This window comes from Biomphalaria glabrata, chromosome 2 (assembly GCF_947242115.1).
Source record: "Biomphalaria glabrata chromosome 2, xgBioGlab47.1, whole genome shotgun sequence".
In the NCBI taxonomy this organism is placed as follows: domain Eukaryota; kingdom Metazoa; phylum Mollusca; class Gastropoda; family Planorbidae; genus Biomphalaria; species Biomphalaria glabrata.
In genome coordinates, this window is record NC_074712.1 from 61,240,083 (window position 1) to 61,255,220 (window position 15,138).

Here is a 15,138-nt window from a genome sequence, read left to right on the forward strand (position 1 = left end):
TTATATAATTATATTCTCCTAAATATTTATTTATACAAATAAAAGGTAAAGTTTTATGCTTTTTTTAAAAACCAATTCTATATTGTCTCACTCCGTCTGTCTGGGAGGATCGTTGCTCAAGTTATTTCTCCCATTTCCCATTCTGGGGTCAAGTTAAAACTTTTCATAATTATTTATTTCCGATGACAACACACGAACCAATTTAAAAAATTAACCAGCTAGTTAATTTATTAGCAGCTGTTTTTTAATACAGAAAAGTGGAGATAATTATGGCAGGAATTCGTCTATATAAGCTTTATTTAAGAAAAAAAAAGTAATTTGCATATTACGCTTTTTTCTTGATTTAATTGATTTGCACATCGCGTATTTCACTCTGACGTTGAATGTGCTCTTGTCCAATCTCTTTTCTAGACCCATGGAGAGAAAGGGGCATCTAGGAAAGGCCTCAGTGCTGATGCAGGAGTTGGGATTCGAGCCCGAAACCCTTAAAAGGTAGCAAGGCGGTATCTGCTACTCAGCCACAGGTTCCAAATTTTCAGTTTCTAAAACTATTCCGATTAAAAAAACATTGACATCAAAGATCTTCACAAAGTTAGAGATAGCTCCACATTTTCTGAAGTGTTGCAATAATAACTTTCTGACATAAAAATGTATTCTGATAGTCCAATGGAAAATGACAATAAATATAGTCACTGGATATATTTCTTTGTATATATTTATTACTAGCAGTACACACCGGCTACACATGGGTTTATATTGTTTATTATGGCCGTATTATCTCCTTTTTGTTTATTTTAAAGGGCCACATAGTTGTTTAGCCTGAGAATTTTTTTTTCTTCTCTGAATCTCTCTCTGTCTCTCTCTCTCTCTCTCTCTCTTTCTCTCTCTGAAACCCTCATTTTTGTTTATTTTAACCTGCACACCGTTATTTCTCCGACATAGACTTTTGACTTGGAATAGCCAGCCTCATGTCTCTCTCTCTCTCTCTTTCTTTCTCTGAAGCCCTCATTTTGTTTATTTTAACCTGCACACCGTTATTTCTCCGACATAGACTTTTGACTTGGAATAACCAGCCTCATAATTCAACGAATTCAACATTCACGAACTAAGAATTAGGGCCCTTTAGTTTAGTATCACTTTAATTTATCCTTCGAATGCATTTTTTTCCGGCATCTCAATTCAATCTATATTATAACTCTACGGTATCTGCCACTCCGAAGGCCCCAATGGAATGCCGCATTTCTTATTCCCCTTTCTACATTTATTTTGGTATTTTGTTCTCTGAATAAAAGAAATATCCATTTGCTTTTTGTTTATTCAATTATCGTAATCATTTGGATATCATCAAAGAATGAATAGACTAGTTAAGAGCATTGTTCTAACTGGACATGGCGTTAAGTGCTAAAAGAGTTAATTTAACAATGGCAATCAGAGCATCATGGCGTCGCGCTGTGAAAACTAGCAGAAAAATTTGCTGAGGACAAGAGGACAGCGCTGGCAGAAGAAAAGCGCCAGAGAAGAAAAACAAGGCCAATCACACTAGCTCCAGCTGGAATAACCTGCCCAGTGTGCAGCCGAACATTCCGGGCTCACATAGATCTCACCAGCCACATGAGGAGGCAAAATACCCTTGTGCAAAGCCCTCAGCCCCCCCCTCCCCCTGGATGACAAAAAGCGGTCATCATCGAACCACGATGGACAAACTATATATATATAACGTGTAACTATGTCCCTCGGGATCTCTTGTAAAAGGCTACCTGGCAACTAGTGAAATTAGTTTTTGGACATTATTTCTTTATTGAGACTGAGCGTCATTGTCTTACAAACTTTAAATCCTGTAAAGAAACTAGAAGTTTGTCTTGAAGTCTTGGTGATTTATCTTGTTGATTATCTTCTTGATTATCTTGACGATAATCTTCAACTCAACCCAGTGAAGGATAAAATCAGGTGTCTGGCAACGTCTGCAGCGTGACCCAATTATCACAGGCTCAAGGTCACGCTATGAAATAGCAGACGATCCGATTTTTTTTTGTTCACGTCTTACGCAACGCATTGAGGTTTCAGGAAATAGAGAGAATGGAAAAGAATGAGAGAGAGAGAGCGCAAGAGAGAGAGAGAGAGAGAAAGCAAGAGGGAATGAGAGAGAGAGAGAGCAAGAGAGAGAGAGCAAGAGGGAGTGAGAGAGAGAGAGCAAGAGAGAGAGAGAAAGCAAGAGGGAGTGAGAGAGAGAGAGAGCAAGAGAGAGAGAGAGAGAGCAAGAGGGAGTGAGAGAGAGAGCAAGAGAGAGAGAGTGAGAGAGAGATAGAGTGAGAGAGTGAGAGAGAGCAAGAGGGAGTGAGAGAGAGAGCACGAGAGAGATAGTAAGAGAGAGAGAGACAGTGAGAAAGAGCTAGAGGGAGTGAGAGAGAGAGAGCAAGAGAGAGAGAGTAAGAGAGAGAGAGAGTGAGAGTGAGAGAGAGCAAGAGAGAGAGCGAGAGAGAGAGAGAATGATAGAAAGAAAGAATTCCAGAGAGAGCCAGATCAAAGACTAGTGTTGACAGGTTGTAAAAGAATAACGTAAACAACACACTGATGGAGTAGCAGTGAAATACCAATGCCGAAAAGAACATTATCTGCTCTCTACAATTTCGACTGTTCTGAAATAAGCTCAGAATTTTTGTTTTCGGGTTTAGATATAACAGGGAAAGACAAAAAAAGGTTTATCTGCAAACATCTCAGTTACCTTTCTTATGAAGGATACTAAAAATAGTTCTAGTACATTCTAAAAGTGGAGTTCAGCCTTGGCATACAATGGAATGGAATCTTTACATAATTGAAAGCAGGAAAAGAAACTTAAATTAATTAAAAATAAACACGTCCCCGCCTCCTGTATTCGGATTGAATCAAAAGTGACCTAAAAGCTGTGGACGCTGTCTGGTGTTGACTGCTGGGAAGACATAGCTCTAGACCTCACTATGCGGAGACAACCTTGAATTGGACGGTGAAAGAAAAAAAAAATCATACTAGGCTAGAACACTGACCTACAACGTTTGCACTATGTGGGCAGTTTAGACCAATAGCTCGTTGCCACGTCACAGGTCGGTACGATGTGACAACGAGCTAGTGGTCTCCCCTGCCTATAGGCTGTGACGTTGCACGTCAGTGTTGAGGCCTCCTAGGACGACAAGACGGCCTCGGACGGGGCAGGGAGGTGACCTACCGTGATGACAACTTATTTATGATTTCTTTTACAGTTGGCGCCCAGTCTTACGGCTGCTATGTTTTTAAAACCCATACGATAGTAGATCATGTCTGTTTAAGAGATTGTATAATCTAAGTTTTCTTTAATTGCAAATGTTACCACAACTCCGTCTGTATGGTAAAAATAAATTATGAACACCTTATTTCTCCCACACACTTCCCGATCAAGTTGAATCTTTACACATTTATTGTACTTGACAATACATGAATCAATAAAAAAAAAATAACGAATTAGTCCTGTAATTAATTATTTTATTTGATATCGAAAAAGGAAAATTGCTTGTACATTGAGAGATGTAGTTGTAAATATGGAGCTCTTCCCCTTAGATAAGCCTTTTGTGCAAGTATTTTAAATTTTGCGTCTTGTTAATTATGGCCCAGTTCGGCGAACTGATTATCAAACTGGCAAGGAGAATAACTGTACACTTGGCATTTATTTATATTAAACCAACTTTCAATAAAGTTCACTTGTTAGTCTAGTCTATTTAGACTCACTACGTTGAACTAGTGAGTTGAAAGCCTGACCTAATGACCACTGGCGTTAAGTTACATGTCAGAGTCTCTATCCCTGGATGGGTTTGAACCCTAACCCTAACTATATAAACAAAAAAAAACACGTTTTTTCCACCAGTTAATTAATTTCACGTTTGGCATTTCATCATTCCAATTAGACTCAATACTAAGAAAATAATACAAAAAGAAATTTTATTTTTAAATGCACTTTTAAATTGTTTTATTTTTATTTTTTTGTACTGAAAATGAAATACAGTGTAAAATAGAAAATAAAAATACCAACACAGATTTTGGACTAGACCGTTTGTAATAGTATTTTATTAAATTTGTTTTTACTTTGAAAAGACAAATAACTTACTAAGTGACTCAAAAAGAATTTATATAAATTAATTTAAGTATCATGATTAATACTAAACACAATTATGAATGATACTGGGTTAAAAAATCACAATCAATTTTCTCTACACGAAAAAAAATGTTCCCCTCTCTCAGACCTTGTGATCTATAGGGCAGATGATGTAAAGGTCATCTATCTCTAAAGCCCACGGTTAAAGAGGGTGTCATGTGGCCAGCCCAACGACAAAATGCATTTTAATATTCCCTTAATGTCAGGAACCCATTAGAGCTGGGTGGACTCAAAGGCGCCGTAAGATCCTGAAATTATAAAAAACAACAACTCATTCTTCACCAGGATTCGAACCAGGGAACCTCTAGTCCGGACACCAAGCGCTTTATCACTCAGCAATCGCGCCTCCTTTCTTGTACAATAAAACATATCGTGGAACAAGGATTTATTACACATTAAAAATATTACGGTGTTTAAGTTATGTAAAGGAGCATGTGATATAAAGAGATACGGCTACGAAGTAAAATAAATTAGTACAATTAAAAAAAAAAACTACAATGTCAATAAATATGAATTACAGTAATGATCACAGTTGTAATTTAAAACAGTGTAAACGTTATCAAAATAGCATGTAAATTATGATAGCTGATTTATATTAGAATCAAACTTTAATTATTAAGGATATACATTAATGATCACAGATGTACATTCTAATGCAATCTCATGAGTTACTAAAAGGCATCACAAAAATTAGGCCAGCATAACAGAGTAAAGTACACATTAATCACAACACCCAGTTCTACCTTTCACTCTCACAATGGCTGATACTACCTTTCACCCTCACAATGGCTGATACTACATTTCACCCTCACAATGGCTGATACTACATTTCACCCTCACAATGGCTGATACAACATTTCACCCTCACAATGGCTGATACTACCTTTCACCCTCACAATAGCTGATACTACCTTTCACCCTCACAATGGCTGATACTACCTTTCACCCTCACAGTGGCTGATACTACCTTAAACCATCACAATGGCTGATACTACCTTTCACCCTCACAATGGCTGATACTACCTTAAATCATCACAATGGCTGATACTACCTTTCACCCTCACAATGGCTGATACTACCTTTCACCCTCACAATGGCTGATACTACCTTTCACCCTCACAATGGCTGATACTACCTTTCACCCTCACAATGGCTGATACTACCTTAAACCATCACAATGGCTGATACTACATATCACCCTCACAATGGCTGATACTACCTTAAACCCTCACAATGGCTGATACTACTTATCACCCTCACAATGGCTGATACTACCTTAAACCCTCGCAACGGCTGATACTAACCCTCACAATGGCTGATACTTCCTTAGACCCTCACAATGGCTGATACTACCTTTCACCCTCACAATGGCTTATTCTACCTTTCACCCTCACAATGGCTGATACTACCTTTCATCCTCACAATGGCTGATACTACCTTCACAATAACAATGGTCAATTATACCTTATACCCTGACAATGGCCAATTTTACTTTACACCCTCAAAAGGAGCATTCTACCTTCCACCCTCAAAATGACCAATTAATCTAAGATTCTTCTTTTTAATGTCAGCCCTTCTAGTTTTTCCATCTTACACCTAATCTATAACATTAATTCTGTTGTAGAAAACAGTGCAACATTTCTTTTTCCTTTTTGTATGTCGTAAGACAATAATTTGAAACACACTATTATCAAATGTTACATGTTTTAAATAATACTGGTTATATAGTAGATATGTTAGTACAATAGTATACAAAATAATACAATATATCACATGTTATAAATATATATTTTATGGACAAACTTATATTCGTTCCTCGGTCGTTTGAAAAGACGGCTTGTAACGTGCAAAGTCTTCATTAACTAACAAACAAAACAATTTGATCACTTCTTCATTATTACCATTAAAGCATTTCATTATCATTTCAGTTCTAGAGTCTTTCTCTGAGGGACCGCAAACGTCCTCCTCGCATGATACAGGAGACTGATTAGTCAGCTTCCATTCAGTTTTGGTCAGGTCTATACATTGATAGCCACGCAGACAAAGTGGTACATTTTCTAGAGGTCTAGTGCTCAATGCCAATACTCTGGAGATTCCCACAGCGTGCACAGCTTTCATCATTTCGTTATAGTCACTGGTAATAAGAAACAAAAACAAAATATTAGCTGTCTTAGACAATATGTTGAACTAGTATTTTATACTGTTGGCCTCCTTCAGTTGTAGAACGACTATGGTTCATCTCGAACACTTTTTCGTGTGACTCTGGAGCCCTATTTTTGGAGTGACACTTCCGTCCAAATATATCGCAGGTTAAGGTGGCTTTCGATTTGGGGGTCGAGGAGACGGCCACTATATATACGACACGCATTTCTTCCAGAGCTGAGCCCCGTGATTTTTTTACTGTCCATAGCTTTCTTGGTCACCGTCTCTCTGCATCTAGTGCTGTCTAGGGCTATTTCTTCCCAAATGGTCAGTATCAATGTTCACTGTTCATTCCGAACTCTACGCCACAACAAGCATCAGTCTCTGCCTCAGCATTTAAACCTATTTCGGTTCTACAATTTAAAACAATTTAAAATGTGAATGAAGATAAAATTAAAAGGCACTTACGGGGCATCATTGTTTCCTAGAAGTAAGACGACCACGTTGTATCTCTTCATTTCTTGGAGCTGCAGCTCTAGCTTCATATGCTCATTATTAGCTCTCTAGAGGAATATAGAGGTTTAGACTTATCCGGATGGCTGCCTGATTGTGTGATATGCGCGCAGGACTATCGTCCAGACTTCTGGATGGTCCCAGGAACATAAATCCCCAGTCATCATGCGAGTATTTAATAAAATACTCAGAAAGACACAAAGCTAAAGGCACATTCCTCGTCCCATATGCTAGGACAAATTTGTACAAATACTCCTTCTTCCCTAGTGCTATTAGAGCATGGAATGGGTTGCCTGAGCTAGCCAGGAAAACCAGTGACTTGGCAGTATTTAAGTCATTGGTTAATATGCATGATTGAATGCATGACGCGTAGGACGTAATCATCTTTTTTTGAAGTAACGTTTGTATTATATAAGATAAGATAAGAGGTTTGGAGTTGGAAGTAAATTATCTTCAACTCTGAAGGAACATCCGAAACATGTCAAACATATAATTAAGATTTTTATCTCAATTCTCTTGCTAAAAACTATTGATACAAGAAGCCCACTGGGAAATAAGATGATATTTGTATCTAGATTTGAAAACGTCTAAGAGAGAGTGTATTACGATTCAGAGTGAGATTTATAAGCGTTGCGAATGTTTTTTTAATGGAGGCCCGTTGGGGTCACTCTTTTACATCTTGGGAATTTGGGGTCTTGAAAGTGCTGTAAGCTAAACAAAAAATGATGATGTCGCTATATTTTAGCAATAACACTTAAAAAACAAATGGCTTAAAAAGGGATGGCTGCGTGATCGAGTGGTTTGCGCTCTGGATTGCGTCCCTGTCGCTCCAGAAGATGACGTCCTAACCTGGATGTTTTGCAGGGGTGTTGGATTGGGGGGGGGGTATTTTTTTTTTTTAAATTGATCCATTATTAAATATTGAGAGCGGGTAATACCTGTTACAAAACATAATTAACTTCATAGAATAGGACTTTAAATAAACCTTTATTCTGTCAATGCTTGAACATTATTCTTCGTTTATAGTACATCCCTATCCATTTTCAACTTTGGAAGTGTCATTCAAGGAGTTATATTTCAAGAGGGTGGAGTGTAGAAGAAATAGGAGTACTGTATCAACTCTAACTCGTAGACCCATTGCTTTTTTTTTTCTTAATACTATTTATAATAAATAAACTTTAAGGCTTTATTAGGCTATTAGTTCTCCACTTTGTTTTTGTACATATATATTTTAAATTATATACAAATTAGAAATAGCAGATATATTTCCATATCTTCAAGTTCTTTTAGTCTCTTATTTTATCCACATTAATGCAAATAGACACTAATGATATAAAACTATCACTAAAGTTTACTTCTACTAAATACTTTAACGTTAAATTAAATTCTCAGTTCTATACACTTCATAGTTCATTATACAAAAACAACAGTCGTACACGTTAGGTCAGGCTAACCTCTAGATTCCTGGTAACTTCCAAACCAAAAAGGATCTTAAGCACTTGTCTTAACGTTACTGCCATGCTAGTTGTGACGTCAGGCCCATCTTCAGAGTCAGCAGAGTCGTCATTAACAATTAGAACGTCTGAAATCGATGTCTGGTCATCCGACTGGTCATCTTCCTCTTCACTGTTGCTGAGCATCCCTATACACTGCTTATACTTTAGTTGAAACACTTGTTGAAATACGCGTCTGGAATCTGCGCTGCCTTTTTGCAAGCGGTCCCAAGCTGTTAGAATGTAAGCCCTTGACCTTAGAGCTTCGAATTCCTCGCTTGACCAGGAGACATTGGTTGTAAATACACTCCTTGTACTGGCCATGCTAAGAAAGGTCAAAGCACTTTCATAATCGCCTTTCTCTAGCAGGCGATCAAGTCCTTTTCGCAGCATTTCAAAATCTTGCAGAAGACCTATTTTTAACAATTCTTTAATAGTTCGCTCAAAATCCTTATTTTTGGCCAGCTCTAAGTATTTCAACTTACTCTTTTGTTTTTCATCGGGTGAAGAGAGCTCTTCTGCGTCGTCCATCAACTTTTTAAACGCTTGCCACACCTTTGTCTCACAACCAGCATATTCTGGATCTTTTGAGGCTAGATCTGCTGCTAAGCTTAGCGCCTTTTTGAATTCGTCTTCGGCTAGATTTTTCAGCTTGTCTGATTTGTCAAAGTCTGGACGTTTGCTTAACTCCTTGAGACATCTACCAGCCCCTTCATGCGCACTTATTTTGCGCACCAGATAGTCGGAACTTAACATACGGGTAGTTAGGTTGTAATGTTTTAGCGCGGTATCAAATTCATTGAGTTTAAAATGTGTTTCTGCCAGATCGAATTTCGCCGGGATGTTCTCTCCGTGAGACACTTCTAAAGATTTCTCAAAACACTGTATCGCTTCCCTGACAAGTGCGTTTTCTTTGTCTAATGTAGTACACGGACTTTGAACAAACTCTTTGAGTGACTCAACACGACACAGAGAGCCACTGCTAGTCCCTTCAAAGTTTAGCTTGTTGTCGTGGTTCACACTTCCTGTAGGACTGTTGACGTTGTTTTTAATCGATTCTGCTTTAATCAAAAGACTTAACCCTAAATGATGGTAAGTCATCGCTATTTCTTTGATCTGTAAAGAAGCTCTTAAAAGTTCAATAGCCTGGTCTGTATTGATTTTCTTTACACTCATGCCACAGTAGGTCAGAACTGTGGAACTGTTACGGCCGTATTTCAAGGCTTCATTAACTAACTTCGTTATTTCCGAAGCAAAGGCGGACGCATCCTGATGCAGCAGCTGTGCTAGCTGGGCGTAGGCAAGTCCACGGAGTCGGTCGTCACCGTTACGCGCGACTTCATCCAATAAGTCTTGACATTTAACAGTAATGTCAGCGACATTCAGTTTCTCCTTATTTGAGAACTGAAGATCGTAGTTTGTAACCCGTCTGTAAATCATTCCAAGACCGTACTTCCAAAGATAGTTTTCCGGGTACTTGCTAATGCACTCTGTGTAAAGCTGAATACTGAGCTTGTAATTTTCTATGCCGCCTAGTTTACTAAAGCTGTACGCTTGTTCAGCCAAGGCGTTATATTTTATTTGTTCGAAAATTTCTGCTTTCTCAGTCAATTGTAGAAGGTCTTCGCAATGTTTAATCGCCGCTATCGTATCTCCTTGGTCAAAAAGAATGAACACTCTATTACCGAGCGCAGTTAGATTATTGTTTCCTGTTTTCTGCAACACCTTTGTATTCAGTATTTCTGCTTCTTTAACATGCTTAAGTTTATGTAAAAGCCAGGTCAATAGATTTAAACCTCTAATTTTCTCTTCCAGAATCGAGCCGTACAGCTCGAGAGATGACAGATCCACACTTGCAATTTTCTCTTCAATTGTAGAGCCTTTGAGTTCCAACTCTTTTATTTCCTTGTCTCTGGCATGGCAGAAACGTTCCCGGGAAATCTTTCTTCCAGTTTGTAGATTGAAACTGCAGGGGAAATTACTCATCTCCTCATCAATATTGAAGGCCATTCTGTAAAAAAGAAGAATATAGATCGTCAATGTGGGTTAACCTTTTAAGCTAATAATAATAATAATGGCGACGTCTTCAATTCTGAAGATTAAGGATGAGTGCAGTGTTTCACAGGACTAAGCAGTTCCTTATGACTATTATTGCCTAAAAATAGTAAACAAAGGCATTTGGAAATTCCCTAATTTCTGGCAGAGTTTTGATAGGAAGTGAAATTTGGTGAAAATTTCGACATTCTAGTTAGGATTATTTTCAACTAAATGAATTGTAAAAAAAATTAGTTAATTTTCCTTTTGAGACATAGCTATCTAAGGGGTGAATGATCGAAAGGTCATTTGTTTCTGTGTCCTACTGTTAACGAGGGTGTCAAATGGCCAGCACAACGACCAACCGCCTTTAAAAAGTAAAAAGTAAAGTTTCCCTTTCAGACCTAGCGATCTATGGGGCAGATGATGTTAAGGTCATCTGTTGCTGTGGCCAACGGTTAACGAGCAGGGTGTCATGTGGCCAACACAACGATCAGCCGCCTTTACTTTTCCCTAATTTATATCAGAATCCCATTAAATCTGGCCTATAGATCCCAAAATTAAAAATCACAGTCTTCACCAGGATTTGAACCCGAGACTCCTCGGTTTGGAAGCCAAGCGCTCTACCGCTCAGCCACAATGTCTCTCGTGTTGTTTACAGGAGGCATTGTATTTTTTTAAAAGTATTTTTAATGTTTTGTTTCGTTTCGTTTGTTGGTAGAGGATTTTAGAAATATTTGTTTTTATGTCTCATTATTTCTTCTGCTCCTTAAAGCTCCATTTTCGTTCCCCTGGTTGGTCATCTTTTATTTGTGATTTTGTGAATGATTTTATAGCCATTAACAGACCAACCCAATAGTATAATGCACACGAGATTGGACACGCCATCTAGGAGTCAAGTTCGGTAACAGTGGCACTCTAGACTATTGTATAGTCTACATTACATCAGGAAATTCATTACTTATTTATAAAGTTTTCAGTCTCGTTATAGGTACCAAGGAGTATGTTCACGCCAACGCGACTTCCACAAGACTTTTTAAAAAAAGGTCGCATGTTGTTTGTTAACCCCTTAGTGGGTATAAAAGATTGGAACTCGAAGAAACACAGGAATTGGACTTAAGGAGAAATTTATTAGTACGAAACTTGTGACTTGTAGTACCAATTCATAGTGTAATAGGTTTTGGTCTTGGAGTTGTATTATGACTGTCTGGCTTAGAAAGATGCTTGAGTTTCTTGCACGGGCGTATTAGATGTGTTTAGAACTAAAACAACAAGGTCTATCACTATTAGCAAGATGTAAGAATTAAGGTCAGAGAGTTAAATACTTGAGTGAAGTTTAATACAGAAAGACCACAGACGAAGTACGGTGTTGTCACCTTGGATTCGTAAGACCAACTGAAGAATATTAAACAAGTGAACCCCACTCACCGTGACGACACAAAATGTCAAAGTCCGTCAACTGTGGTGCGTTTTTATGCTAAGTGCCTAACAGTAGAAGTATATCTCTCATCTGACCTTTGACTTGTGTCGTAGGGTTGCTGTGACTTTTCATGTAACCCTCCACTATTCCTGGTCATCAGCTGGTCTTAGCAGGATACCGAGAGATAGGCCTGTCCACTCTGCTGTCCAGTCAGCTTTTATTTTATAAACGGAAAGGCGATGACCAATCACGTTTATGAGACTAATGGTCATTCAAAGAGGCCCATTAGGTGACCTCACCGGCCCATTGGGTACCGGACCACAAGGCATTTGGCCGAATTCCCAAATAGTCAATCCTCCCATGATTGCGTGTTTTTTTTTTATATTGTGTATAGGTAAGTAAATTGGGCAAGTGTGGGTATTTTTTTATATTGTGTATAAGTAAGTAAATTGGGCAAGTGTGGGTCTTTTTTTATATTGTGTATAAGTAAGTAAATTGGGCAAGTGTGGGTCTTTTTTTATATTGTGTATAGGTAAGTAAATTGGGCAAGTGTGGGTCTTTTTTTATATTGTGTATAGGTAAGTAAATTGGGCAAGTGTGGGTCTTTTTTATATTGTGTATAGGTAAGTAAATGGGGCAAGTGTGGGTCTTTTTTTATATTGTGTATAGGTAAGTAAATTGGGCAAGTGTGGGTCTTTTTTTATATTGTGTATAGGTAAGTAAATGGGGCAAGTGTGGGTCTTTTTTTATATTGTGTATAGGTAAGTAAATTGGGCAAGTGTGGGTCTTTTTTATATTGTGTATAGGTAAGTAAATGGGGCAAGTGTGGGTCTTTTTTTATATTGTGTATAGGTAAGTAAATTGGGCAAGTGTGGGTCTTTTTTTATATTGTGTATAGGTAAGTAAATTGGGCAAGTGTGGGTATTTTTTTATATTGTGTATAGGTAAGTAAATGGGGCAAGTGTGGGTCTTTTTTTATATTGTGTATAGGTAAGTAAATTGGGCAAGTGTGGGTCATTTTTTAAACTTATCCACTAACTACATCCAAAACATTTGTGGATATAAAAAATTTAAAATATTTTAATACCTGATGGATATTACTAGCGCTTTCACCCCTCAGCACACCCCGCCCTTTTTTTTATTAATTTAAAATAATCATATCATTTCCATAGTTAGGAGCCACTGGCTTAAAAACACTATTTGATAATGTCGACCCAGGGAAGGTACTGGGCTTTATCCGGGAAGTGGGGTTATCTACGAAGATCTGATTTATGAATTTGTGAACATGTACTATTTACATTAGATTTTTACCAAATAATTAAATTCTTACTACCTTTACTGTTTTAACTGTGAATAGACCTTGATTTTAATTATATGACTGTTTAGAATCTGGCCCTTGTTGTTTAGAGAGAGAGTAGTCCTTAAGGGACTGCAGGCACGACATGGCCTAAATTGTGCCGATGTGCCTAAAATCAAAATCAAATAAAATCTATAGTTAGAGATCCCAGCTAATATAGTGGTATAACACTTTACGGTACAGAAGACATGTCCTCTCAATGTATACATGAATAAAATATCAATGATTCATGACACACTACGTTCCACGATAACAAAATACTTTAAATAGTTGCAAGTTCACTTCAACACTGTTGGCTTCTCAAGAGTATTTAGAATGTGTACATGAGGATTATTACGTCCTAGGCAGGACGTCCTTCAGGACTTCAATGTATGGCGGTGCACAGGACTCGACTTTGGCCCCCCGTCATGACGTCAGACCGAATCACAAAAGACAATGACCAGGTAGCCATGTTTTTGTATTACCTTGTTTCACTGCACATTATTTTTTCGATTACTGCACACATCGGAGGTGAATCATTAATTATAGCTTACCTTTGCACAAGTAGGGTCCTAATTAGGACAATGTATCCCATAGAGTATAGGAGAGAATACCTCTAATAATAGATCTATAGGATTCATCTCTTTCCAATCCGTAATAGTTCTAATAGTGACTTTCGAATCTCTTCACATGTTGCCTAGGTTGTAATATCGGAAATTACCGATTCTTCGAAATTTCAACGGGGGAAAGGAACAAATGTAACGACTTGGCAGAATTAAAGAGAGTATCAAATTTTTTTTTTAGATTTTTAAAATATCTGTATTAATTATCAACCAAAATTCTGAGAACGTGTTTATACAAAGAATAGGTCTACATACGGTGTTAATTTAGACCTACGAACAGCATTGAGAATATGTGAACTATTATGAGGCAATCGTCTGAGTTACATTACATCGTTGTAATAAGCATTCCAGTAAGGTTAAAAAAATTAAGTTCACTGCTGGGTCAGCACCTTCACATGAGATACCGTTAGTGTATTAACTAGCCCCGACCAGGATACGAACCACAGAACTTTGACTCGGCGACAGCATAAAGTGGCGACTCAGGTTTCAGTAGACCAGTGCTTCTCAAACTTTGTAATCAAGTACCACTGTACCACTGTGAAGAATAAACTGAGGTAACACTGTCAACTCTTCAGTATTTTTTGCACTTTTGCATGTGTACTTTTGAAGTTAAAAAAAAAAAGAAATTATATTCATTATTATGAAGAGCTAATCAAACTTTAATCACTAGAGAATTTAATCAAATGTATAAATGTCAGACGACTGGATTATACTTTGCTAATAAATGACGTAAGATGCTCACTCGCGTGAATAATTTGAACAGGCTAACTTTGTTCATATACAAAGTTCATTATCTCTTGTAAAAGTTCATTTACTCTTACTGCTGTTTTAAGTTGTTTCTATACAAAGGGTGGCTAATTATATTCATTATAATGAAGAGCTAATCAAACTTTAATCACTAGAGAATTTAGTCAAAGAATTTATACAAAGAGTGGCTAGGCCGCTAACCTGACTCAAGGTCTATTAGGTTTTTAAAAATGTTGACAAAAAATGTTGACATTGTCATCATTTTTTTCTCATAACAAAAAGCTTAGAAAGGTTACACAAAAAATGTCCAAGGCTCGTAAATGAAAGCGCATACATTTTCATAAAGAACTACATAAACACCTTTTTTATTTTGTTTGTTTTTGGTATGATTACTTTTATAAACATTTCGGTCAATTTGGGGGTCGTAATAGCTAGTAAATTAAATCTCTGTGGAACTTTTTTTTTTCTAAATATTTGGTTATTATCATTTTTCTTTCTTTTTCTTAATTTTTTTTTTCAGAATGAAGTGCGTCACCTGTAATTGTGCAATGCGCCACTTTTGGCGGTAGCGTCATAGGTTGGCCACCCTTGTTTTATACCATCAGCCCAGGGATCCATGGAGAATGTGGCCTTACAAAATGTGGGCTTGCAGAATGTGGGCTTACAGAATG

General features: G+C 37.5%; 1 protein-coding gene across 4 annotated transcripts; it reads right to left on the bottom strand.

Moving 5' to 3' along the window:
* Window positions 1-3,478: 3,478 nt before the first annotated feature.
* Window positions 3,479-14,312, bottom strand: LOC106053198 (uncharacterized). Of its 4 annotated transcripts, none has more exons than XM_056021782.1 (4): window positions 14,162-14,312; window positions 8,269-10,318; window positions 6,770-6,864; window positions 3,479-6,293 (listed from the first exon to the last, which is right to left on the bottom strand). In XM_056021782.1, exons 2-4 carry the CDS (start codon window positions 10,315-10,317, stop codon window positions 5,963-5,965), a joined length of 2,475 nt encoding a protein of 824 aa, XP_055877757.1. In that variant the 5' UTR covers window position 10,318; window positions 14,162-14,312; the 3' UTR covers window positions 3,479-5,962. The 4 variants fall into 4 exon arrangements, with proteins under 4 accessions (XP_055877757.1, XP_055877754.1, XP_055877756.1 ...); XM_056021779.1 differs by lacking the exon at window positions 14,162-14,312 and adding an exon at window positions 13,652-14,141; XM_056021781.1 differs by lacking the exon at window positions 14,162-14,312 and adding an exon at window positions 13,380-13,630.
* Between the last annotated feature and the right edge of the window lie 826 nt (window positions 14,313-15,138).